This window comes from Mesocricetus auratus, unplaced genomic scaffold, assembly GCF_017639785.1.
Source record: "Mesocricetus auratus isolate SY011 unplaced genomic scaffold, BCM_Maur_2.0 Super-Scaffold_100014, whole genome shotgun sequence".
Lineage (NCBI taxonomy): Eukaryota > Metazoa > Chordata > Mammalia > Rodentia > Cricetidae > Mesocricetus > Mesocricetus auratus.
Genome location: NW_024429197.1, coordinates 38,811,021 through 38,836,607, shown reverse-complemented (window position 1 = coordinate 38,836,607; position 25,587 = coordinate 38,811,021). Strand labels below are relative to the sequence as shown.

General features: G+C 45.3%; 1 protein-coding gene across 1 annotated transcript in view; it reads left to right on the top strand.

The window, feature by feature from the left end:
* The window catches only part of Raver2 (ribonucleoprotein, PTB binding 2), a 75,330-nt gene that overhangs the window by 3,691 nt on the left and 46,052 nt on the right, over nt 1-25,587 (top strand). The window contains exon 2 of the mRNA XM_005086634.4: nt 23,248-23,314. Within this exon, the coding sequence (XP_005086691.1) occupies nt 23,248-23,314 (67 nt within the window). The remainder of the gene's footprint in view (nt 1-23,247; nt 23,315-25,587) is intronic.

The window sequence follows — 25,587 nt, the reverse complement described above, 5'->3', positions numbered from 1 at the left end:
CAGCCTGCTTTCTTATGGAACTCAGGACCACCTGACCAGCAGTGGCACCGCCCACTCACTGATCAAGAAGATGCCCCACCCACTTGCCCACAGGCCAACGGAGGCAGTTTCTCAATTGATGTTCCCTGTTCCTAGATGAGCCTTGCTTGTGTCAAGTGACAAAAACCTAACCAGCACAAGGGCTAGTTCTCAAGCTGTCAAGTATAGAAAAGCTGTTTGGTACCTGATTAATAGTAACCCGATAGCTTGTTCTAAACATTTTTAAAACATGGCTATTTTATTTAAAAAATGTGTGTACACGTGTGTGAATGTCCGTGTGTGTGTGTGTGTGTGTGTGTGTGTGTGTGTGTGTGTGTGTGTGTGCATTTGTGTATGCAGGTAGAGGCCAGAGGCCAGTATCAGATATCTTCAGGAATGCATGTGATTGTTCATGCATGCTCTCTCACACACACACTAGTTTTTACTTTGGGTATTTGAAACAGGTTCTCTATATGGCCCTGGCTGTCCTGGAACTTGCTGTGGAGATAGAGTTGGCCTCAAACTTGCAGAGATCCTCCTGTCTCTGCCTCCTGAGTGCTGGGATTGAAGACATCTGCCACTACACCCATCATTCTCTCTCTTGTCTTTACAGTCCAACCTTAATTTATTTATCCTCTTTCTCTCTCTCTCTTCCTCCCTTCCTCCCTCCCTCCCTCATCCTTTTCCTCCAAGACAGGGTTTCTCTCTGTAGTCCTAGAACTCACTCTGTAGACCTGGGTGGCCACGAACACAGAGATCCGCCTGCCCCTGCCTCTGACGTACTGGCATTAAGGCATGTGCCACCACACTTGACTTTAATTTTCAGCTTTACTTTTTTGTCTATTTTTGTATTTTATGCATGTGGGGGTTTGCCTACATGTGTGTATGTGCATCATACTTGCCTGATACCCACAGAGCTCCGAGGAGGGGTTAGTTCCCCTGGGACTGGAGTTAGTTACAGATGACTATTAAACTTTGTGTGGGTGCTGGAAACTGAACCCCGGTCCTCTGCAAGAGCAACAAGTGCTCTTACTGGCTTAGCCATCTCTCCACCCATCTCTTCTGAGACAGTCTCTCTCACTGTTCTTGGGCTCACCCATTAGGCTAGGCTGCTGCCACTCCCAGGCCAGCAAGCCCAGTGTCCTCCTGCCTCTACCTCTCCAGCACTGGGATTATAGGAATAGGTCTGATATTTTTACAAAGGTTCCCAGGATTGATCTCAGGCCTTTGCTCACAATGCAAGCACTTTACTGACTGACCTAGTTCCCAGGCCTCTGGGTAATGTCTTTTTAAACACAGCCCTTGAAAATAAAATTTTGATTTTGTATTATGTTTTCAGTGACACCCTACAACTCAGTTTCTGTAATTTAAATATTTGCAGAAAGTATTTTTAAAGAATGAAATATCTTATAGGAACACAAACTATAAAATCTCACCGAACCTAGGGGCACAGGCCTGTAATACCAGCTCCTGGGGATGCTGAATCAGGGGCATTGCAAACAGACTTCCCTGGGCTACAGAGCAAGTTCCAGGTCCAGCTTGGTCAGCTTAGTGAGAGCCTATCTCAAAACTAAAAAGATAGAGGGCTAAATGTATGTATGTCCATAGTAGTATGCTTGCCTGGCACATAGGAAATCTCTGGGTTTAATCCACAGTACCAGAGAAAAGAAAACCTATATAAATAGTGTACATAAGCACACATATATACACACATGAAAGTCTTCATATTAATATTTTTGTTCATTTAGTCAGGCCCTGTCTGGTCTGCCTGCTTAACATTCTGTAATCTTCTTGGCTCCATTGTTTTCCAAGTCCCAGCTTTGAATCAGTCTCTTTACCTTTTGAAGAGATAACTGTAACTTTTCCGTTAGTTACTTCCTTTGGTCCTTCCCATCTCTTATGTCTTAGCCTGTCCATCATCAAGTATCACTGCATCCCTTAAGAGATAGGGTCCATCTCCTTTCTTGCTTAGTACAAAGTAAAGCCTCCTGGGCTGGGGAGATGGTTCCCTGGGTAGAGAGCCCACTATACAAGAATGAGGACTGAAGTTTGGATCCTTAGAACCCAAGAGCCATGCAGCTTAACCTCAGGAGACAGAGACCCAGGATCTCCGAGGCAAGCTGGCTAACTAAACTGGGCAACTGGTTCAGCCAAAGATCCTGCCTCAATAAATAGAGCAGAGAACAATTAAGGAAGACATTCAGTGTCAACTTCAATCCCCCACATGCATGCACACACATTTCATATGCACCTGTACATAAATGTAGGCATGAAGAAGAAATTTAAAATCCTACAGAAAGCCATTGGCTTCATCTTCCCTACCAGTTCCTCAACTGTTCTGCATAGTAAAAAAAAAATAGTGGCTCTCATTAGACTGTTGTAAGAGTCAAGCTGGTTAAAGTTTTGGGTTTTGTCTGAAAATTTCCTGTTTCATGTTCTACCAATAACACTGGATTTAAAAGTGTTAACTTCATTACAAAATGTTTTCCCCCCTGAAATTTGACACAGAGAATGCTCTGCTTTTTCCTGTGGCTTTCAGTATTCCCATTTTTTGTTTTGTTTTGTTTTAATTTTTATTTTAGTGTATGCATGTGTGTGTACTGTGTGCATTCCTGGTGCCCATGGAGACCAGGAAAAGGTGTTGGGTCCCTTGTAACCGAAGTTACAGACAGTTAATTGTAAGCCACCATGTGGGTATCAAGAACCAAACCCAGGTTCTCTGTGAGGGCAACAAGTGTTCTTAACTATTGAGCCATCTTTCCAGCCTCACAGCGATGAACTCCAAATAGTTGGACAGGATAGGATGGAAATCTGAGATGCTTAGACTTTAGTGACACGGCTCTGACTACGTTTGTAGATCCATTCTCACTAGTCTGCTCTATGTAGTCTGCTCTGGGTTCCAGCCTAGCTTTATCACGCTCCCCAGATCTCTAGCACTTCAGGCACTGTGAGTTGGTAGTTATGTCTTCCAATGGTAGGGTTTTGGAGTGTAATTATTGATGGTGAATAATTCATGGTGGGCTGCAGTTGTAAGTATTCACAATAAATAACGTTTAGTGAATAATGCTATGAACACTAGGTTCTCATTTCCTTTTATTTGTGGTGCTGAGGTATCAAACATGAGGTGCTTCACAGGTGCTAGGCAGCTGAGAAAATATTGTGTCCTCTCACTTTGGATGTCATAAACTTTTATTTCAAGGTGCCCTGATGGTAGTTAGTGGAGAAGCCTGACTGTTGTCTCACAGAGGCCCACTTGACAGCTGTGCGGTACCATTGAGTGTCCTTTGACCTCACAGGCCTGCAGGTATTGGGCCAGCTGGTTGATCTGATCTTTGAAGAACTCCTTAACCCTTTTTTCTTTTGTACTAGGATAAAAGCAGTGGGAGTTTCTCATATACTTTCTGTCTTTGACTTGTTTAAAAAGTACTGTTTAAAAAAACCCTAAAGAGTCAATAATTATGACCTTGTCTATTCACTTTTCCTGACAGTATTGGGTTGTTTTCTCATTTTAAAATTGCTCTTCTTTAATCAAGGTTGTATTTTAGGAGGCTGGAGAGATGGCTCAGTGCTTAAGAGCACTTGTTACTCTTGTAGATGACATGGCTTTGATTGCTGGCACTCATGTGGTGGCTCACAACCATTCGTAACTACAATCCCTTTACCCTCTTTCGGCCTCCTAAGGCTCCAGCCATGTACTTAGTCCACACACACACACACACACACACACACACACACACACACACACACACACACACACACGAAGGCAAGCACACACAGAGTAAGACTACATCTCTTTTTAAAAGAGATCGTATTTCTCTAAGTTACCTATTTATTGTAGTTTGTAATCTGAAGATTGTCTGCTACATTTATTCTTCTAATGTAATTAAGCAGAGTTAAATTGTGAACTCTAGCTGCTTGGTGTTCATTGCTCTCGTCCCAGGGTAGCAAGGTCACTGAAAACTGTTAAAGAGACATACTTCTAGACTTCTGGGACACCACAGTCTCCTCGAGTTTTGAGTGTTGGCAAAAATTCTTGAAAAGTGTTTCAGAAATGCTGTTCTCTGATCTGAAGGCACATTCTAGAAGAGTATTTTGTGACCTGTATCACAGTGCTCTGTTAAGAGCGTGTCCAGAAAGGCTCATGTGATCTAGAGAGTGTGTCCCAGGTAATATATATAGAGAGTGTGTCCCGGGTAATCTAGAGAGCCTACCCCAGTTAGTGAGTAGGTAGGTTATAGTGAATAGGTTAATGTTTACACATGACTCTTCTCTGTTGCATCCATCTTTTCCACAGAAGGAATATGCTGGGAGATATTTTGTTTTTCATGTTTGCATTTTAGCATCTGCTCCAGGCAGGCGGATCACACCGGTTGCACCCTAACATCTAAGCAACCTTGTGCCACAGCAGGCTGTCAGCTGCCAGCCACAGGTGAGCCTGTGTCTGAGGGCAGGACTCTAGGAAATAGGGGAAGCTAAATAAAATCAACCCTGATTGGGGTGGTGGTGTTCAAAGGGGTTCCTGCTGCTAACCCACCACAACCCACCTCTTGGCTGTGGCTACTTTTAGTTCTCTTTAGCCTGGTGGAAAGAGGCAAGACAAAGAACGCTAAAATTAAAAAAAAACATTTGATACGTAGTTTGTCTGCACATAGTCGCCTTACTTGGAGGGGGCAGTGTGCCCCAGGAGCCTGGGCCAAACATGTGCATTTGCTTTTCAGATCTGCTCCCTACCTTTCTCACTACAGGGTGGTGGGGCATGAGGGGATGAATTGCTTGTGCTCCAGACCTCTGTTTGAGTTAACGAGGCTGTCTGCTCTGGCTGCCTTTCCCTGGGATGATCAGGAGATATGCTCATCTGACTGTTCAGAGGGGCTGCTGGCTGTGTTAGCTGTTTCCTAGTCAGTGGCCCTGGGGTAAATTTTTAAACTACTTTTATTATTTTATGTATGGGGTGTTTTGCCTGCATAGCCACATTACGTGCAATGACTGATGAGGCCCGAAGACGGCATCAGATCCCTTAGGACTAGAATTACAGATGATTGTGAGCCACCATGTGGGCGCTGGGAATTGAACCCGAGATCTCTGGGTACTCTTAATCACTGAGCCACCTCTCCCAAGTTCTCAGGTATTCTAAGCTTGCTGGGTCATCAAACCGGTCGCTTTGCCATCTTATGCTCAAAGGTGTAGGGAATCATGGCTACCCACAAAATTTCTTTAATCCTTTGTAGGTTGCCCCTTTAAAAAAAGCAAAACAGAAATCTACATATCCACTGAGCCAAATTGCCCATTATCCTTCCCTGCTTGTCCCTCCCACTGGCCCCCTCCTCTTCCCAATGGGCCCCCTTCCATGTCTTATACAGTCACTAGCTTTTCAATGTGCTGTTTCTTGCTGAGAAACTGATGCTACTGCCTGGCCAGACTCCCTCTTTCCTAGCACACCGGGCTTTCTCCCACACTGTGGTGTGGATGGGCTTCCTCTCTGTTTACCTTTGAGAAGTGACCAAAGCCAAAGAGCCCTATCCTTCCCCCCTGCCTGAGGAACTGTTAAGAAACAGGAAGGAACTGGACCTCAGCCCGTTGTGGCAAGGTAGAGCCCTCCCCAGAGTGATCAGTTCAGCCTGGTACAGCACAGAGGACAGCTGTCACAAGGAACTCTAGCACCCTTTTTAATAGTTTACTTTTCATTATGGTAGGTGTGTGTCTGCATGCACATACATACATGTGATTGCAGGTGCTAGGGGCCAAAGGCAACAGATCCCCCAGAGGTGCAGAGGTGCTTTGTGTAGGTCCTGGGAACTGAACTCTGGTCCTATGGAAGATCAGCAAGCGCTTTTCATTGCTGACTCATGTCTCTGTCGCTAACAAAACATAAGTTCTATTAATTACTGTTGTATGAATGTGGAGGTCCGAGGTCAGTTTTGTGAAGTCAGTTCTACCTTGACCTGCATTGAGCAGAAAGTACCCCCTCCCCCCAGCCATCTTGCCAGTCCTGAGTCCAGCACATGGTCAACACCATTTGTTCCACAGGAGTCCAACTTCCTTTATGATAAATGTCTTACTTGTATTGAGTTGTATAAACTTTGTTTCCTTTGAATTGTGACCATTGATCCCTTTTTGACAAGTAACTTAGTATCCTTCAGCTCAGTGTCTTTAGGACAGATTTCCAAGTTTCCCTGGATCATCTTAGTTTCTTTCTCTGATACACACTATCACCCCATTGCTACAGTGTCTCTTAAAATGTGGCTCCCCAGCTGGAGTCTCATAGGATTCTCTTTCCTCTGGGTATCTGTGATAATGATAGGTTAAAAAGTTCTGTGTGCTTACCATCACAGACACATACAGTTTGTCTGTGAATGCCATTTCAAGGCTGTACGATCAAATTGGCTTACTCCCATTTTTTTTTTTTACGAGACAGGGTTTCTTTGTATTGTTTTGGAGGCTGTCGGTCCAGCCTGGCCTTGAACACTTACTCCCATTTTTATTGCTAGGGCATCAAATATAAACTTAGCATGGAACAAGTTGCCAGAGACCAGTGAGCTACTTAGGGGTAGAGTGGAGAACTAGTGTCTTGTCTCATTCCAAAGCTTGTGTTCTTACCTCACACAGTGCTACACCACAAATCCTCTCCCACAAACTCTACTGTAAGCATCTCAAAGGACAGGGATCATGCCATGTGTACCTCTCTGCCAGCACTGTTTAACCTAGAAGCTGCCAAGAGATGCAGAACAGACAGGGACTACTTCTACCTGCTTTATTCTGAAGTGTGGCATGTCTGTTAATGTGCTGGACAAGCTCACACGGTCAGTTGGATGAAGATGTGCTGTAGTGTGTGACTGAAATTGTCCCGTTCACTTAAAGTTACTCAATTATGAGTCTTCTGAAAGCTATACCTTCTCTCCAGAAAGTGCTCTTACTCATAACCATGGAAATCTCAAGGGATTCTGTGTCTCTTATGGCTTAACCCTGAGCTCACTAGAGAATTGCAGACCAGGTTGAAACATGCTGTTGGTGGCTGGTGCCATTTTGATTATGTCTGGGGACATCACCTGTGTCTAGACCAGTTCTGGTTTGGTTGTAAGATGCTCCCCATGTGCTCATGTGTTTGAATCCTTGGTCCCTCAACTCACCGTGCTGTTTTGGAAGGTTGTGGAACCTTTAGGCGGTGGAGCCTCTCTGAAGAAGTGGACCATACAGTTTATAGTGTGTCCTGCCTCCTGTCTAGTCTGTGTCCCTGCCCTTCCTTCTCCATGAGGGCCTGCGCTCCCAAATCATGAGCCAAGGTAAACACAGATCCCATAGTGGCCTAAAGCCACTCGACTCCCCCCACCTCATCTTTTACCTTAAAAAAACAAAACAAAACAAAAACCGATTTCATTCCCACTTCAGCCTCCAGATTGCCGGCCTGACAAGCCTGGCGTGAAGCTCCAGCACAGCTCCTGAGAGCTTTCATGAGGGACCCCTGACCACACACACCTGTGCGTGGAGATGGTGGCTCCTCTGGGTGAAAATGTAAATCAGGTTTCTTAATGTTCTTTTTGAAACTGTCAGTCGTGAAACACATCATGTTTGTTGTTAGTGTATCACTCTCAAGTACTCCGGCTGGCACAGATAGATGTGTGCCAACATTTCTTTTTTAAGAGTTTTTTTGGTGGGGGGGCAGGGCTGGGTATAATGGCACACACCTGTAAACCTAAAATTCAGAAGGCGGAGGAAGAGGAGGCCCGCTTGACCTACGTACGTGAGAACATGTCAGATGAAATAAGCAGGCAAGAAGCTAGGGAGAGAAGAGATGGCTCAGTCAGTATAGTTCCTGCCCTGTAACTGTGAGGACCCGAGGCTCGCAACTCAGCACCCACACGTAAAGCTGGATATGGTTTGCATCTGTTATCCTAGTGCTGGGGAGACACACAGGAGGATCCCAGTGGCTTCGGCCAGTCCATTTAGCTGCAGTGAGCTCCAGGCTTACTGGACGACACTGGCAAAAGGAAATGAAATGAAATAAAGTGGAAAGCAGCGGAGGAAGACACCTATTGTCATCCTCCTGGCCTCCACGGACATGTCCATACACAGGTGCGAGCATACCTACACACATACATGTCCATACACAGGTGCATGCTCACCTACACACATACATGTCCATACACAGGTGCATGCTCACCTACACACATACATGTCCATACACAGGTGCATGCTCACCTACACACATGCATGTCCATACACAGGTGCATGCTCACCTACACACATACATGTCCATACACAGGTGCATACTCACCTACATGCATGCATGTCCATACACAGGTGCATGCTCACCTATACACATGCATGTCCATACATAGGTGCATGCTCACCTACACACATGCATGTCCATACACAGGTGCGAGCATACCTACACACATACATGTCCATACACAGGTGCATGCTCACCTACACACATACATGTCCATACACAGGTGCATGCTCACCTACACACATACATGTCCATACACAGGTGCATGCTCACCTACACACATGCATGTCCATACACAGGTGCATGCTCACCTACACACATACATGTCCATACACAGGTGCATACTCACCTACATGCATGCATGTCCATACACAGGTGCATGCTCACCTATACACATGCATGTCCATACATAGGTGCATGCTCACCTACACACATGCATGTCCATACACAGGTGCATGTTCACCTACACACATGCATGTCCATACACAGGTGCATGCTCACCTACACACATACATGTCCATACACAGGTGCATACTCACCTACACACTTGCATATCCATACACAGGTGCATACTCACCTACACACATACATGTCCATACACAGGTGCATGCTCACCTACACACATGCATGTCCATACACAGGTGCATGCTCACCTACACACATGCATGTCCATACACAGGTGCATGCTCACCTACACACATACATGTCCATACACAGGTGCATGCTCACCTACACACATACATGTCCATACACAGGTGCATGCTCACCTACACACATGCATGTCCATACACAGGTGCATGCTCACCTACACACATGCATGTCCATACACAGGTGCATGTTCACCTACACACATGCATGTCCATACACAGGTGCATGCTCACCTACACACATGCATGTCCATACACAGGTGTGTGCATACCTACACACATGCATGTCCATACACAGGTGCATGCTCACCTGCACACATGCATGTCCATACACAGGTGCATGCATACCTGCACACAAACATTCACAAATATACCAGTTGATTAAAGATAGTTTTTTTTCTTTCTTTCTTCTTTTCTTTTTTTGAGATACAGTTTCTCAGTGTAGTCTTGACTGTCCTGAAATTCACTCTGAATAAGTTGGCCTAGATCTCACAGAGATCCTCCTGCCTCTGTCCACTCTCCTCCCCTCTCCCTCCCGCCACCCCCCATCCCCAATGCTGGGATTAAAGGCGGTCACCACCACTGCCACCACTGCCCAACCTTAAAGATAAGTGTGTCAAGAACGAGCCTCCGGACTGCTTCTTTTCTAGGCACTGTGTTCTTGTGTGAAGTTACTGTAGATGTGAACCGTTCCCTCCTCGTCCGTATTTGTCATTTTCTTTGTTAAACACTTGTTTCTGCCTGAAAACTAAAATGCTATCCGTACGCACTAGGAGTTGTTTGAACCTGTGTTTGCGCCTGCCTTCACTCGTCCTTCCTCCAGTGCCTCCCCCTCCACCCCCACCAGCTGATTATCTGCTCTCAGTTTGCCTCTTGTTTCCTGAACTTTGGATCATCTATTATTCTGCCTGTTTAACCGCTTTTTAAAAAGATTCAAATTAGTCTCCACTTCCCTGACTTTCGGAGGTTTTGCAGCCTGAGCCAGAGTGAAGGTGGTGACTGTTACAAGAGTGTGAGCAGCCAGGGTGCTTTAGATTTTGAAACACAATTTCAAACGTGCAGAAAAGTTGTAAACCTAGCACAGTGAGCTTTCCTTCTCCAGAACTGCAGTGCGCTGGCCCAGCGCACACACACACCCAGGTGCAGTCACGTATCGCTTAATGAGGGGTGTGCATGGCGAGATCTGGTTGAGCAGTTTTGCCATTGTGTGGGTAACATGGAATCCACTCACACAGACCTGCACGGTGGAGGTCAGTGACTGCAGTGCCTGCCCCCCACCCCCCCCCCCCGTCAGGAGTTGGAGTGAACACATGAGACTACTCCTGGCCCAAGACAACATGTTGCTTTACAGTAGACTGTTTCATAAGCAGGGTGATCTGTAAAATGCTCAAAAGGATGCTATAGTGAATACATAGACCACTAGCGTTGTTGATTATTAGCTGCGGGTGTCATATACTCTACAGTCTATAATTATATAGTCTGTAATTAATATGATTGGCAGTGCTGTTTATAACAGGATCACCATGGATGTGTGAGTGTGATTCAACCTTACCACAGCTATAGAGCTGGTATGTGATAGGAACTTAAGCGCGCGCGCGCGCGCGCGCGCGCATACACACACACACACACACACACACACACACACACAGACCCTGCAGTCTTATGGGACCATGGTCGTTACATATGTAGAGCACATTTGAGTATATCATTACATGACACATGGATGAACTTTATCATGTATCTCTTTTAAACTGGGGTATCATCTGATGTAACCACACTGCCACCGCCATCAAGGTCGCCGTGGTGCCCCCTAACCTCAGGTTGTGTCTGGGTCTGGTCACTTGCCCACCATGTCCTTTGTATTGAGAGGCTCATTCAGTTCTGTCATTTCGTGTGCTCAATCACTCTGTCTTCTTGGCCTCCTTCGGTCTGAAATGGCTGCTCAAGTCTGTCCATAACCTTTTGAAGATTACAGGCCGGGTGCTTTTCAGAATGTTCTTCAGTTTGGGTACGTGTGATGCTCTGTCATGGTTAGAGCTTCGCATCTTTGGCGGGGGTTGTGTATCCTTGGCAGTAAGGTTACAGGAAATGGGCATTTTAAATTCCACCTCCCTCCCGCATAGTAAAGTTCAGTTTGATTCACTTGATGAAAGTAGTGTGTGCCAGGCTGTGAACGTGTTCCTTTCAGAATGATAAAGATGTTCGGGAAGATACTTTTTGAGACTCACCACCCTGTTCCTTTTGATGTATTCAGTTACTAATTCACAGCAGTTCAGACACAAGGTGTCCTGCTCTGCTCAGAGGGTGATAGGCCACTACTGTGATCACGTGGATGTTTCAGTTGTCTTAGGTGTGGGTAGTGAGAGTTTCAAATGGCCCCTCTTCTGTTTTGGAAAAGTTGTAGATTTCTAGTAGAAATTGCAGGGGTGTTGAGAAGGCTTCAGATGTAAGTGTGCTATTCTGCAAGCATGAGGACCTGAGTTCAAATCCCTAACATCCAGGTGGAAAGCTGGCCATGGAGATAACCCCAACGTTGGAGAGTGGTGACAGGTGACTCCCTAGTGCTCCCTGGTCAGCCAACCTTGGTTGAGTGAGAGACCCTGTCTAGGTGATGAGGTGGAGAGTGGGAGAGGAAGACTCCCAATAGTCTGCTCTGGCCGTCACGTGCCCACACATGGGCATTCTCTACCTACGTATTCACAAGCTTGCATACCACCCCCACCCCCAGAAAACACCCAAAAGTCAAAAAGAGCATGTGTACCCGAATCTGAGTCTCCTAAAGATGGAAGGAAAAACTGCCTGGAGTTGGTCTTCTGTGACCAAGGCATGGAGTTGAAGTGGGTAATAATAAAATGCTAGGCTGAGACCGTCAGTAGGCAAGGCTAGATGATTAAGAGTTAATCAGCCAAATTAAGCAGTAGGTGTTTATTTTAAGGGAGTGATATGGCCAGACATTTAGCTGCCAGAACCAAGTGACTTTGTTTTAGTTTTGCCTCCAAGGAATTTACAAGGTGAATATCCTGACCTTGCTCCTGCCCTGATCTCTATTCTAAGGTTAGCAGGTCAAGGGTGTCCCAGGCTCTAGGAATGTGATGGGAGCGAGTGTTTCCTGATTTCACTGTAGTATCATGCGATACTACAGTGTAGTTAGTGGGTCACTGTGTTTGCTGCACTCTCTGCCAGCCAGAATGAAATCCCATCTCCATCTCATGCTCTCTGAGCAAGTCATTTACATCCAGGTCTCACTTAAAATAGGTCCCCATTTTAAACTCTAGATTTAAAAACCAGCTGCTGTGGTGTGAGGATTAAACAAAACACTGTCCACACAGTGCTTGGGCTGAAGTAAACAGTCAACAGTTCCCGTTTGTTTACTGCTAAGACAAATGCTGAAACTTTATGAGTTTCTTTAGGCTGAGTCAGAAAGTCCTCTTACCTCGGCCGGGCGGTGGTGGCGCACGCCTTTAATCCCAGCACTCGGGAGGCAGAGGCAGGCGGATCTCTGTGAGTTCGAGGCCAGGCTGGACCGATAGCCTCCAAAACAATACAGAGAAACCCTGTCTCATAAAAAACCAAAAAAAAAAGTCCTCTTACCTCAAACCTGGAATCCAGGGCTTGGGAGATAGCTCAGTTGATAAACTGCTTGCTGTACAGGTGTGAAAACCTGTGATCACTCCCAGCACCCCATCTTTTTAGTATTTTTAAAGCCAGGCTTGGTGGCATTTAGTTCTAATCCCAGCACTGAGACAGGAAGCTCCCTGAGGCTTGCCAGCATAGCCTATCACTAAGCCCCAGGTTCCAGAGAGAGCCTCTGCCTCAAATTAGAACACGTTGTGGGCCAATGGTTCAGTTCCATGCCTGATGACTTTCTAGCTCCAGGACTCACATGATGGGAGAGGACCAACTCCACAGGCTATTCTCTGACCTCTCCACTCATGCTATGGCACCCCCCACACACAAGCAAATAAATAAATAAACCGAATAAAATATGTTTGAAAAACAAACAGAAAACCAAGGTAGACAGCTCTGATTTGATGGATCTACCTATCTTAAAAATTTTGTTCAATCTAACCATAGGGCCTTTAATATTTTCCTATCATCGTTTCTCAGCATCCAAGTGTCAGTTTAGTAGATTTGGGGATTGCCTTGTATGAGATTGTTTAGTGTTAAGAATTGCTGATGGAGGGCTGTGAAGGTAGTTAAATTAGTAAAGTGCTTGTTACAAAAGCGTTAGGACCTCAGCTTGGATCCCCTGCACTCAAATGAAAAGCTAGACATGATGACATGAAGCTGTAATCCTAGCAGCAGGACAAGGCAGGAGGATCCTTATGGCTTGCTGGTTCACAGTCTAGCTAATTGGTGAACTCCAGATTCAGTGAGAAACCTTCGTCTCCAGCAATCTCTCTTACAAGTAGGCCCCTCTGAGCCTCACCGGCTACAGACATCCAGCTGGGAACCAGGCCTTCAATACCTCCATGAGCCTTTGAAATAATCCCACTTAATACCCTGGTAGGTCTTGTTCTTGCAAGTTGATGTTCTGATCAACTATTTATACAGAAGTGTGAAGAGCTTTGGATAGCCAATGTAATTGTGAAGAAAAGATTCATAGATCAACACTACCAGATTTCAAGAGTTATTGTAAATTCTGTAATGTCTTAATAGTGTAATACTGATTTGAAAAAAAAATCAGATGACTAGATCAGTGGTGTAGACTAGAACATCCAAGAATCAACCCACATGTGACATGGCAGCCCAGTGAGGCCAAGAATCACATCTTCCAATAAAGGATCCTGAGGGAAGTTGGAAATTCTTCTGTCTGAAGTTGGCCGCTACCTAACACCACTCAGAGCAATTCCTTAGAGGTGAGTCATAACCCAAGGGTGAATGTTAGGAAATAGTCATCTCTCTGTGACCTTAAGTAGGTTAAGACTTCTCAAACAGGAAACAAGACGTTCTCTAGAAGACAAAACGTGATAGATAGAGCTTGGTTAAAATTAATGATCATCAGAAAGACACAATTAAAACAAAAGGTTTATCATAGACTAAAAGAAAATCCTTCATATTTGACAAAAGACTAGTATGCAGAATTTATAAGAAAATGCTAAATTGGACATGGGAGCTCACCCCTCTAATACTAGCATTTGAGAAGTTGAGACAGAAGGAAGTGTGAATTTGAGAACAGCTTTAGTTACATAGTGAGATAACCTGGGCTACATAGTAAGACTGTTTTGTTGTAGTTGATCAGATTGGGGGATGTGTCTTTCTGTTAAGTAGATTTGCGTGTCTTGGAACCCACTACGTAGATCAGGCTGTCCTCCAACTCATAGAGATCCACCTTCCTCTTCATCTCATAAAGGCGTGGGCCACCGTGCCCTGCTTAGAGACTCTCTTAAAAGAAAGAAATGGTGTGGGGATGGCAAGGGGGATGGAAACCACAGATATTTTACAAGTTAGAAAGATTCAAGGCCTAACAAGATAGCTTTGTGGATAAAGGCACTTGCTGCCAAGTCTGATGGCCTGAGTTCACTCCCCAGGTCCTACATAGTGGAAGGAGAGAGCCGACTCCCACACATTGTCCTCTGACTTCTACACATTCACCTTAGCCTGACCCCTCTCTTCCCACAAAATAAGCAAATGTAAAAAAAAAAAAATAGAAAAGTTAACCAGTTTAAAAATAGGTTAGAACAGATACTTCTGTTTGGGAAATGCACACAGCCAGGGAACAAATAAACGGCGGGGTCTGTGGCTCAGTCACTTGTGAGGGGGAACCTGACCAAGACTACAGTTGACTACCTGTGTGCCTACCAGAATGGGTAAAAATAAAATGACAAGTGACTCTCCAAGTTGGCTCGGGTGTGGAGCACTTGACGGTCATGTTCTGCTAGTGAATGTGTCAAGTGCTTCAAAGGTCTCAGAAACTGGCAGATTCTACCAAGGGCAAACATAAGCTATATATAGTTCTTTCTTTAAAAAAAGGGAGAAATACATGAGTCTGGCCAGGCTATAAAGTTACTTGTGTCACGGTTCTGGTCCAAGGTCAAGGACCCCATAGGTGGTGCTGGCTGTGCTGGCAATGGTCCAGGCCATCCGGTGGAGACAGCAGGGCATTCACGTGTATCCTCCATCTCTCTGCTGCTCTCTTGCACGTCCACCAGTAGTCAATGGCTGGGGCTCCATCTTGATGACCTTACATAACCCCTGTTAACCTCCCAACACAATCAGATTAAGTTTCTGCCCACTTAATACCTCAATGGCAGTTAAACTCCAGTGAGCGTTTTAGAGGGGACAAACCTTCACATTTTAGAATGCCCATGCTGTGTAACTCAGCAGTTTTATTCTCATGGATGGTTTACTGGGAAATTTCATTCCCAGTTTTATTCTCAAAAGCCCCAACCTAAACACAACAATAATCAGAGGAATCTTTGCCCCCACCGAACCAAAGATTTATGCATATTTAAGACAGTATAGAGTTAGCACAGGGTAGACAAGATGTCCAGTGGGACAGAAGCATGGGCTAACACTGATTTATGTGTATCTGGAGGCTTGTTGTCTGAGACAGGTAGTGTTATGGTTTGTGTCTCAACTGTCCCCACAGATTCACATTTGAACATTTGGTCCCCAGTTCATGGAGTAATTTTGGGAGCTTCTGGGAACTGGCAGTTGAGACTTGGCTTTGATGGCAGAAATCCAGGCCTTGAAGTTTATGTTCATCCTTTGGTTCCTGTTGCATGCTGTTTCCCGTTCTACCTCAGTGGGAATGACCTCAACCACACCCCCGACGTCATAGATGGAGCTGTCCCAGAAAGCCTTCCCCACCATGATGGCAGGGAGCCCTCTGAAACCATGAGCCAAAGGCAAGCATTCCCCTCTAAGTTTTTCCTGTTGGGCATTGTCACAGTGATGTGAGAGCTAACTAATATAGTGGTTCACTGGTGGCCTGACAGTGGGTCATCCAGCTGGGAAGAAAATGAAATTCATTTTCCAAGTGAGAAAAGCCAAATTCCTACTTCATACTTGTTTGAACTACAAGTTCATGCTTGAAATACCATTTAGGAAACTGAGGCAGGAGCATCAGGAATTCAAGACTAGACTCAGCTATGAGACCTCCCATCTCAAATGCCAACCAAACAAAATAATAAACAGACAAAAAACTAAGCTCCAAAGTGACTAGAAACTGAAATGTATCATTTTATAACTTGATTAGGAAGAATCCTTCTCTGCCTCCCTTTCCTCTCCTTCCCCCTTGCCCTGTCCTCCTCCTTCTCCTCCTCCTCTTCTCTTTTTTATGTAGTCCAGACTGTCGTTGAATGAACTCACTTGTAGCTGAGGATGACCTAGAACTTTTCAACCCCTCTGTCTCCACCTCCCTTGTGTAAAAACTTCCTAAGGCATAGACCTCACAAGTTTTAATGGGGAAGGAGCCATAGGCTTGATTTTGTTTCAGTGAAAAGCCTCTCTCCACTGAAAATCTCAACTGAGCAGAACAGCAGACCATGAAGTAAGGGAATACACTTGTGAAGTCATTAATGACAAAGGACTAGTATTCACAGTGTTTTAAAAGTCTCTACAGGGGAAAAATAGAAAAGCAAGCAATAGAAATGAGTAAATGTTTTTCAGAAGAAGAAATAAATGTCAGAGAAATGTAATAAGATGCCTTGATCAGCCAGGGCTATACAGAGAAAAAGTAGAATACACACACATACTTCTATGTAATAAAATGCATGTAAAGATTTAACCAATTTCTACTATGGGGAGGGATAGCTAAAACTAAGGGCCACTTGAGGGATTATTTGGAAACCTAATACAGTAGAAGCTTCCTAAAAGATAATACGTTATGTGAAGGTGATGTAAATGAAATCACCATATAACAGGGCAGACAGAGTCCGGACTGGACATTGCTCCACAACAAATGAAGCTTCCAGTACTGGGGATGGGCTACATCTACTCAGTCCTTGTCCAAGGGAGTCCCATGGGACCCCAAACAGCCCAGGAAACTGCCAAGCCTCGGTGGTTCTCTACAGATTGACAGTAAGGGCCTGTAGCTGCAGACAGTGCCTACAGGACTCCTTGGGCACAGAGAAGTTGAGCTGGTGCTTGCCTAGACCCTCACCCCTATGAACTGGCTGGTGTTCAAGGTCCTGAAGGTATTCTTCATGCTACCAAAGAAGAGAAGTAAACTCCACCCAGCTAGAAACCCTTCAGTCTACAGTGTTGACCTGCTTGCAAGAAAAATTGGTGCTGTAGTAGCACAAAGACTGTGGGAGTCACCAACCAATATCTGATTTAACTTAAGGCCTTGGATTTGACGTAAGGACGGAGCCCATATCTAACACTGCATGAGTGGCCAAGACCCTGAGGCCAAGGGCCTAGGGGTAAACCAAACCAATTATTACTCTTCTGCTAAAGGAACACAGCAATAATGTGACTCCTAATGACATTCTCTTGCACTCATGAATCCCCATCAGATAAGCTTCCTCCTGCAGTAGGTGGCAACTAAGAGACCCCTAGCCAGACAATATGCAGAGAGTGGGAAACCTTGCAACACTCAGCCCAAAAAGGGATGCCTTCATCAAATCCCTCCCCTCGGGCTCTGGGAACTCCGATGAAGAGGAGGCAGAAAGTGTAAGAGCCAGGGGGGGTGGGGGACACCTAGGAAGGAAAGCCTTCTAGACTCCATAGGGCTGGCGCACATGAACTCACCGAGACAGGCAGCGTGCACATGGCCTGCCCAGGTCTGCGCCAGGTACACCTAGAGCTGAAAGGAGAATAAAAGAAACTCCCCGTCCTTGACCTAGATACTATGTCCGACAGATAGCCACTTGCTGTCTGATGAAAAAAACTTTTCCCCAAGGGAGTTTCACTGGAGAAACCAACTTCTCTTAAGGCTAGATCCGGTGCCCAGCAGTAGATGCCAACACAAAACTAACTCAAGGCATCTTAGGAGGTTCTTTGTCTTACAATGGTGAGTCAGGGCGGTTTTTTGTTTGTTTGTTTAAACAGGTCCTTTGTGTATACATTCTGGCTTCCAGTTTTATGTTTTTATGGGATGCCAACAAGTGTGTCTTCTGTATCTATATGAGTTCTTTCTTGTGCTTTTTCTTCGGCTTCTTTTCTGGTTGTTTTGTTCTATTCTGATTTGTTTGGTTTTGTTTAATCTTTTTAAAAAAATCATTCCTTAAGTGTCTGTTTTCTAAGGAGAGACAGAAAAGGTATGGGTGCCAGTTGAGGGGAGGTGGGGAGGACCTGGGAGGAATAGGGGGAGAGGAACCATAATTATAACTTATTATATGAAAAACACTTTCAATAAAAGAAAAAAGGGTTAACAACAACAAAAAGGTTTGACTAATTGACTCCATGGTTGTGAGCCGGTTATGTCTAAAGGCTGGGAACTCGGGCAAGGTGGATGCTGGTATCTTCATCAGGAAGCTACAGGCTTGGCTGCTAACACCTTCACTACCTGAATGAGTAGGTCCACCCACTGCATGGAAGGGCTCCTTTTCTGAAGTCAGCTGGTGGGAGATACTAACCACATGTATAAAATACTTCTTAGCAACACTGGGTTCGTATTTGCCTAAATCGCTGAATGTTGTAGCTAAACTGACACCCGAAATTAGCAGTTGCAGTGCCCCCCCTTATTAACAGGATTCAAATTAAGACCACAAAGAGGCAGTCTCACCTTAGTCTCAGATAACACCAAGCACTGAAAGAATGTGGCTCAGCAGGACCTATGTGTCCTGTGGATGAGGATGTAACCGTCACCCCATTCCTCCACACACGTTTTCAGTTTCTCATTGAGTTAATCACTTGCAGCTGGCCGTGGCGATGCACCCTGGGATTCCAGCATTTGGGAGGCAGAGGCAGGAGGATTGCTGCAGGCTAGGAGCCTACCAAGTCTATACAGCAAGTCCCAGGTCAGCCAGGGCTGTGCAGTGAGACCCTGTGTCACACTCATGCAGGCAGGCAGGCACACGTGCTAGCACATGCGCGCGCGCACACACACATGCACACATGCACGCACGCACGCACGCGTGAAGTTCTCCTCTATAGGACCTCTATTTTATGAATGCCAGTAGATGTGTAGTATTTACAAGAATGTAATAGGTTGTGAAAGTGTAAAGAGTAAAATAGCATTAGCCTGGAAACAAACCAGGCATTAGAAATGGAGTACCGAGTTTCAGCATCAAGACCCAGGTGATCTTAAAAAACATAACGTGATGCCACTTGAAAAAGCCCATGATAGTGTACAATAATCTATTGTTTAGGCCTGTCCTTCTGTTCAGAGAGACACCTATGGAAAGAGGTAAAGGACTGTCTAGATTTGCTTTATAGGTAACACTGGTATTTTCCAGTTGCTTACAATTTAAAGTGACACATTTGTTCTTTGCACGTGTATATGCATCATATGAGTCCCAGGGATTGAACTCAGGCTGCCAGGCTTGTGCTCTTACCTACTGAGCCATCTCACCAGGCCCCTTGGTCTCTTCTTTTAACCCTGATTAGTGGGATTTAAACATAGTGTACTTGATTGTGGTGTGCTTCCATCTGTGAAAGCCTTTGTGTACAAAAGTCACTAATTTGTGTGTGTGCGCATGTGGAGGTCAGAGGACAGCTTTCAGGAGTCAATTCTTTCTTTCCAAACATACTGGTCCCACAGACAGATCTCAGATCTGCAGGCTTGGTGGTGGCATCTTGCTGGCCCAAGAACCTGTCTTGAGACAGCTTTAAACCAAGTTATACCCATGAAGAGCTCAGGAAACCTGCGCAGTAGGTTTGTGTCATCCACAGGGAAGGAGTGCAGAGCAGCTGTGCCTGCTTGGTGTCCTAGGGTTTCTGTTGCTGTGAAGAGGCACCATGACTATGGCAACTCTTATTGTAAAGAAAACATTTAATTATGGGGTTCGCTTACTGTTCAGGGGTGTTATGGGGTACATTTAATTAGGGGGTTCGCTTACTGTTCAGGGGTATTACAGGGCAATCTTTCTGTACACTGTGAAGATGTGTCTTTGCCAAGGCATCTTCTGATTAGTTTAATAAAGAACTGAATGGCCGACAGCTAGGCAGGAGAGGATAGGCCTACTTCCGGGCAGAGATAGGAACTCCTGGAAGAAGAGAGGTAGAATTTGCCAGAGACATGGGGTCAGTTGGATGTACAGTATGGAGGAAAGTTAACAAACAACAAGCCAGGTGGCAGAACATAGGTTAATATAAATGGGTTAATTTAAATGTAAGAGCTAGTTGAGCACAAGCCTTCATAATTAATAAGAAGTTTCCATTATTTGGGAGCTGGTGGTCCAAAGAAAGACCCGTTACACAGAGGTTCGATCCATTATCACCATGGCGGGATGTGGTGGCATGCAGGCAGACGTGACGCTGGAGAAGTAGCTGAGAGTCTTACATCTTGCAGGCAGCAGGAAGTGGTCTGACACACTGGGCAGTATCCTGAGCATAGAAACCACAAAGCCCGCCCCCACAATGACACACTTCCTCTAACAAGGCCATACCCAGACCAACAACACCATACCTCCTAGTAATGGCACTCCCTATGCGCTTATGGGGGCCAGTTACATTCAAACTACCACAGTTGGTGAGGTTGCTGCTGGCTGCATGATGTCATGAAAGCTGTCTATCCTTTGCTGTAAACCTCTTACGAGGCTTTCATAAAGGTTTAGGGGTATTAGTGAACCTGCCCTGATCACGCTAACATCAACCCAAACGGTCAGGCTGAAAGGCTTCTTTGCCATAAGGAATTTGTAAATGGTGTTGCTGAACAGAGTGCTTTCAGAGTGTGTGAGGAAAGCTCCTGGATGCTGTAAGTTCAGTTCTTTCAGGTCTGTGTGGCAGAGCCTAGGGAAGTGTTGACAAATGCTTTCTGGGACGCTCTGTCAAGCCTGAAATTTCTCCTTTGGTCTCCTTGCTGAGGCACAGAGAGAGGGTTCACCACCAGAGCAAAGAGAAAGGTCGTTGGTTCTTTCTCTCTTGCAAGCTATGTTAGTATTCCCTGGTAGCAGACAGTATCCCACACCCAGTGTAGAGAGGAGCTGTAATTAGAAGTACAGATGTCATGAAAATAAGATTTCTAAGGTGCAGAATGGATCTTTGGTCCTGAAGCTTCCTTAGGTAATCCCCTCGGCTGAAGGAAAGGCACAACATGCCATTTGTGTACAGATACTTGATAACGTGCTGAGTGGTATCGCTTTTCTTTATCTATCACTCAACAGCTGCGAATCAGCCACCAACAGAATACACTTGATCCCTCCAATAAAGCTGTCTCTGGGAAGTGTGGTTGTGCAATGGAGAAGTTAGGGTTTTCTTAGCACCACGGTCCAAGTTTTCGAAAGTCTGAGAAAACACTTGAGTATTTAAGATAAGCCACACTAGCATCTGAACTGCCCTATTTAGCAAACTGTTTCACAAAACTGATGTGTATTTTTAGGCATTTATAACAAGCTCACTAACAGGCCGTACAAGATGCTCAACTTCACCTGTCTTGTGTGACCGATGATGGTTGTATTTTCACCCAGTTTATGTTTTTATAATTTGCCTATTTTAGCTGTACTCTTCTTTCCCCTTTGCTCTGGATTCAAAGGTAAACTCAAAAATTTCCTTTTTAGGTTTTAAATTTTATGTAGACTGGTGTTTTGCCCAAATTTCTATGTCTGTGCACCATGTGTGTGCTTGGGCCAGAAGAGGGCATCTGAACCCTTGGAACTGGGGTTACTGACGGTTATGAGCCACCATGGAGATGCTGGGAACTAAGCCTGGGTCCTTGGGAAGAGCTCTGAGCTATCCACAGCCCTAGGAAAACTTTCTTTCTAATGCATGGCCATCCTGTTCGTTATCTTCCTTTCCCAGGTTGCGCTTAACTATACGAATTATAACAATTTTTAACTATTAATGCTTACTTGATGATGTCCTTTGGAAACTTATAGTGGGTGGAATAAGGGTGTGTTTCCTAGAACTTCTCAGGGTCCACTCTCAGAAGTTGCTGACATCACTCACTGTACAAGAGTTCCTGCAGCTCGGGGTTTCTGACCTTTTTTTTTTTTAGCATACATATGTATGTGTACGCATATTCATTTGTGTGTGTGTCTGTGTACACACAAATACACGTGTGAAGGCCCAAAGTTGGCATCACGTGCCTTCCCTGAACCCTCTCCACTCTGTTTATCAAGACAGAGTCTCTCATCTCTAGATAAACCCAGAGTTTGCTTGTCTAGCTAACCAGTTTGCCCCAGGAACTTGGCTGCCACCTGCTGGTCTTTTACATGGGCTCTGGGGATCAACTCTGGTCCTCACAACTGCCTGATGAGCATTTTATCTGTGGAGTCATTCCCTTAGTCCCAGGTTTCTGATTTGTCGTATAAGTAAGTCTAGTACCTTCTACCCGGTAAAAGCTAGATGAGAACTAATTATAATAATTGTAGTAATAAGAGCTTACTGAGTTAAACACTTCAGTGCCGATACCTGTGTTTTCTTCACATGCATTCTTGGATGGCTTGCTCGTAACTCGCTAGGGTAGGGTCAAAATCCCACCTGTGTGATAATCGTGAGTGCTTTGTATCTGTTAAGAATTGTGTGATTTTGCCTACCCAGGGACACTACCCTGGTCAGTGTTACATGGTAAGACCCCATCTCAAAAAAAGTATGCAGAAAATTTTCAGTATCACATGCTAATTCAAAACAAATCCTATTCACTTTGATGTGTACTCAAATGCCTATCTCATGCAAAGAGATGCAGGCATGATCTAAAAAGTAGAAAATAAGCTCGTGTATTGTATGCTGAGAGGAGCTAACTTCAACCTGTACTGTTTCTGCTACATTGCTTTTATAAAAACATTTAGTTTAAATGTAGTTATGTTTAAAATCTACAATTTACTTAACCACAGTACATGCAATATACATTTGTTTCTTCTCGTGTTTGTTACAGCATTTTCAGGTATATTTCCTGCTTAAATGGCAGCGTGTGGGATAATTTAATATAAATCTGTTTCCACAAGACAGGCATAGATCAGGGCATGGTGTCGATTGGCATATGCTGGCACATTCTGTGGGAAAGTGTCAGGAAAGCTTCCCCAGAGCATTGGAGGTGGGACCTCAGTGCCACCTTGGGTGGCCCCGGCAGCTTTAGTGACTAGTTCACCCAGGCTAGATCCAGTGCAAGAGCGCAGAGTGGGCTGCAGGCTCACACGGGGAGGAAGTGCTCAGTTTGAGTGTTTGATGGGGTGTGCTGGGATGGCAGCATGCCAGGGACGGGGAGTGGCAGTGTGACAGGCGAGGGTGGCGGTTGAGCTGGGTCAGCCGCTACCTACTAACCGGACTGATGTACTTACTGACTTTTCATGGCTTTGTATCTTTCAGGAGGTTCATGACTTATTACAGGACTATGAGCTAAAGTATTGCTATGTGGACAGGAATAAGCGAACAGGTGAGCCTGCCTTCTGTTCCAAGCACGTAATCTTGTTTTGATTTTGCACGAAGCTGCTGTAGAGCGGGGAAGCTTGCTGTCTTTTCTCATCTATCTTCTTCTGGTGCTAGGAATTGAACTCAGGGCCTTTGCAGGTGCTGGCAAGCACCCCTCCACCGGGCTCTTCCCTGCCAGCTATGGAGTTCCTAAGTGTGAAATCTTATCAGTGTGACTCACCGGTTACTTTCTGAGAACAGTATTAATGTCCTGAACTTTAACCAATAAACTAATACAGTGTAACTGGACGTGTGATTTTTAACAATGAAAGTTGAATGTTATGTGCCAAGAGCATGATGCACTTCTGTCTTATATGTTACTGGGTTCTGTGAACACATGCTGTATGCAACTTGACTTTTAGTTGGATAAATTAGGAAACTTGCTTAGTTTTTCTGAGTATAAGTCACATATCTGTGACTTCAGAACTTGGTTCTTTTATGGGCATACGGTATATAAATGTTTATGAGCATTTTATATGATAAAATACAACATGGATGATAATGAAACTGCTATATGTATGTGTATTCCATTGCAAATCATTTATCTGGAAAGCCAGGGACTACAGCTCCGTGAGCAGCATTTACCTAGCTTGTGTAAGGGAATGGATTTGATGCCAGCATTTTCCCTCAAAGAGTGTAGCTAGAGCCTTAATGTTTATTGCTGAATTGAAAGCAACCCCCCAAACCTTCAAAAACAAAAAACAAAACAGCAAAAGCCTCCCAGATACAGAAGAACTCCAGTTCCCAGCACCCTGACTGCATTTCCAACCTGGGGAAATCAGTCTGTTTCCCATCTCTGGAGCATAGTATGGCCATCCCTAGTTGCTGAGGTTCTTTTGGGCATGAGATAAAACTCTTTTGTTGTCCCTCCTGGGGGTCATGAGAGGACACACGTGTCTTTTCATAAATGAAACAGTGGTGGATGTAGCATGTGTTCCTTTAGGTGGCGATTTCACAGCCAGCATATGGCTTGATGCCCTCAGACTAGATTACTTGGCTTAATTTGATTGTTCTAACAGCCCCTCCCACTTCCTCTTTGGAAACCCCACATTTGTGACTCTCAGTTGAATGTCGTATATCCCCAGTTGGAATTTGAGCACGTTGTTAGACAACTGCTCTTCCAGCACCCAATCTGTGACCAGATACACTGCTGAATAAACAAGAAGGACTTGGTTGCCCAGGGAAGTGGGTAGAGTGAGAGCAGAGATTCCGTGGCTTGGAGCTTCTGGGTGTTTGAATTTGGGTCTCATAAGTATTCTACCAGGAAGAGACGTAGAGATTGCTTTCAGTTGTGAGCAGAGGAAGGCATGGCAAAAGGAAGTGGAAGGTGAGCTCAGACAGGTGTGCAGACTTGGGTGAGAGTGCACAGACAGGTGTGCAGTCGGGAAAGGGTGCACGGACAGGTGTGCAGAGTGCACAGACAGGTATGCAGACTCGGGTGAGAGTGCACAGACAGGTGTGCAGTCAGGAAAGGGTGCACGGACAGGTGTGCAGTCAGGAAGGGGTGCACGGACAGGTGTGCAGTCAGGAAAGGGTGCACAGACAGGTGTGCAGACTCGGGCGAGAGTGCACGGACAGGTGTGTAGACTCGGGTGAGAGTGCTCAGACAGGTGTGTAGACTCGGGTGAGAGTGCTCAGACAGGTGTGCAGACTCGGGCGAGAGTGCACAGACAGGTGTGCAGACTCGGGTGAGAGTGCACAGACAGGTGTGCAGACTCGGGTGAGAGTGCTCAGACAGGTGTGCAGTCAGGAAAGTGTGCTCGGACAGGTGTGAAAACTCGGGCGAGAGTGCTCAGACAGGTGTGCAGACTCGGGTGAGAGTGCACAGACAGGTGTGCAGACTCGGGTGAGAGTGCACAGACAGGTGTGCAGATTCGGGAACGAGGCCATAGGGAACAAAAGGGGTGGTTAGGGACTTCAAGTCCCTGGCATTCCAGCATAAGCTCACAATTTTATGGGCTAATATAGACCATACCTCGCATTTCACAAACTCTTGTTTGTGTGTCTGAGGAAAAAAGAGAGTTTGGTGATGTTATATGTCAGTCTGGTTGGGTTGGGGAGGCAGAGAACTGTGACAGGCATGATGACTGTGAGTGAGTATCTGAGTGGTTTAACTGAGGCAGCACATTGCGTTGCCTGGGGTCCTGGACTGACTAAATAGGAGAAAGTGAGCTAAGCACCAGCTTTTGTTCCTCTCTGCTTCCTGACTGGATGCTGTGTAACCAGCTGCCTCGGGTC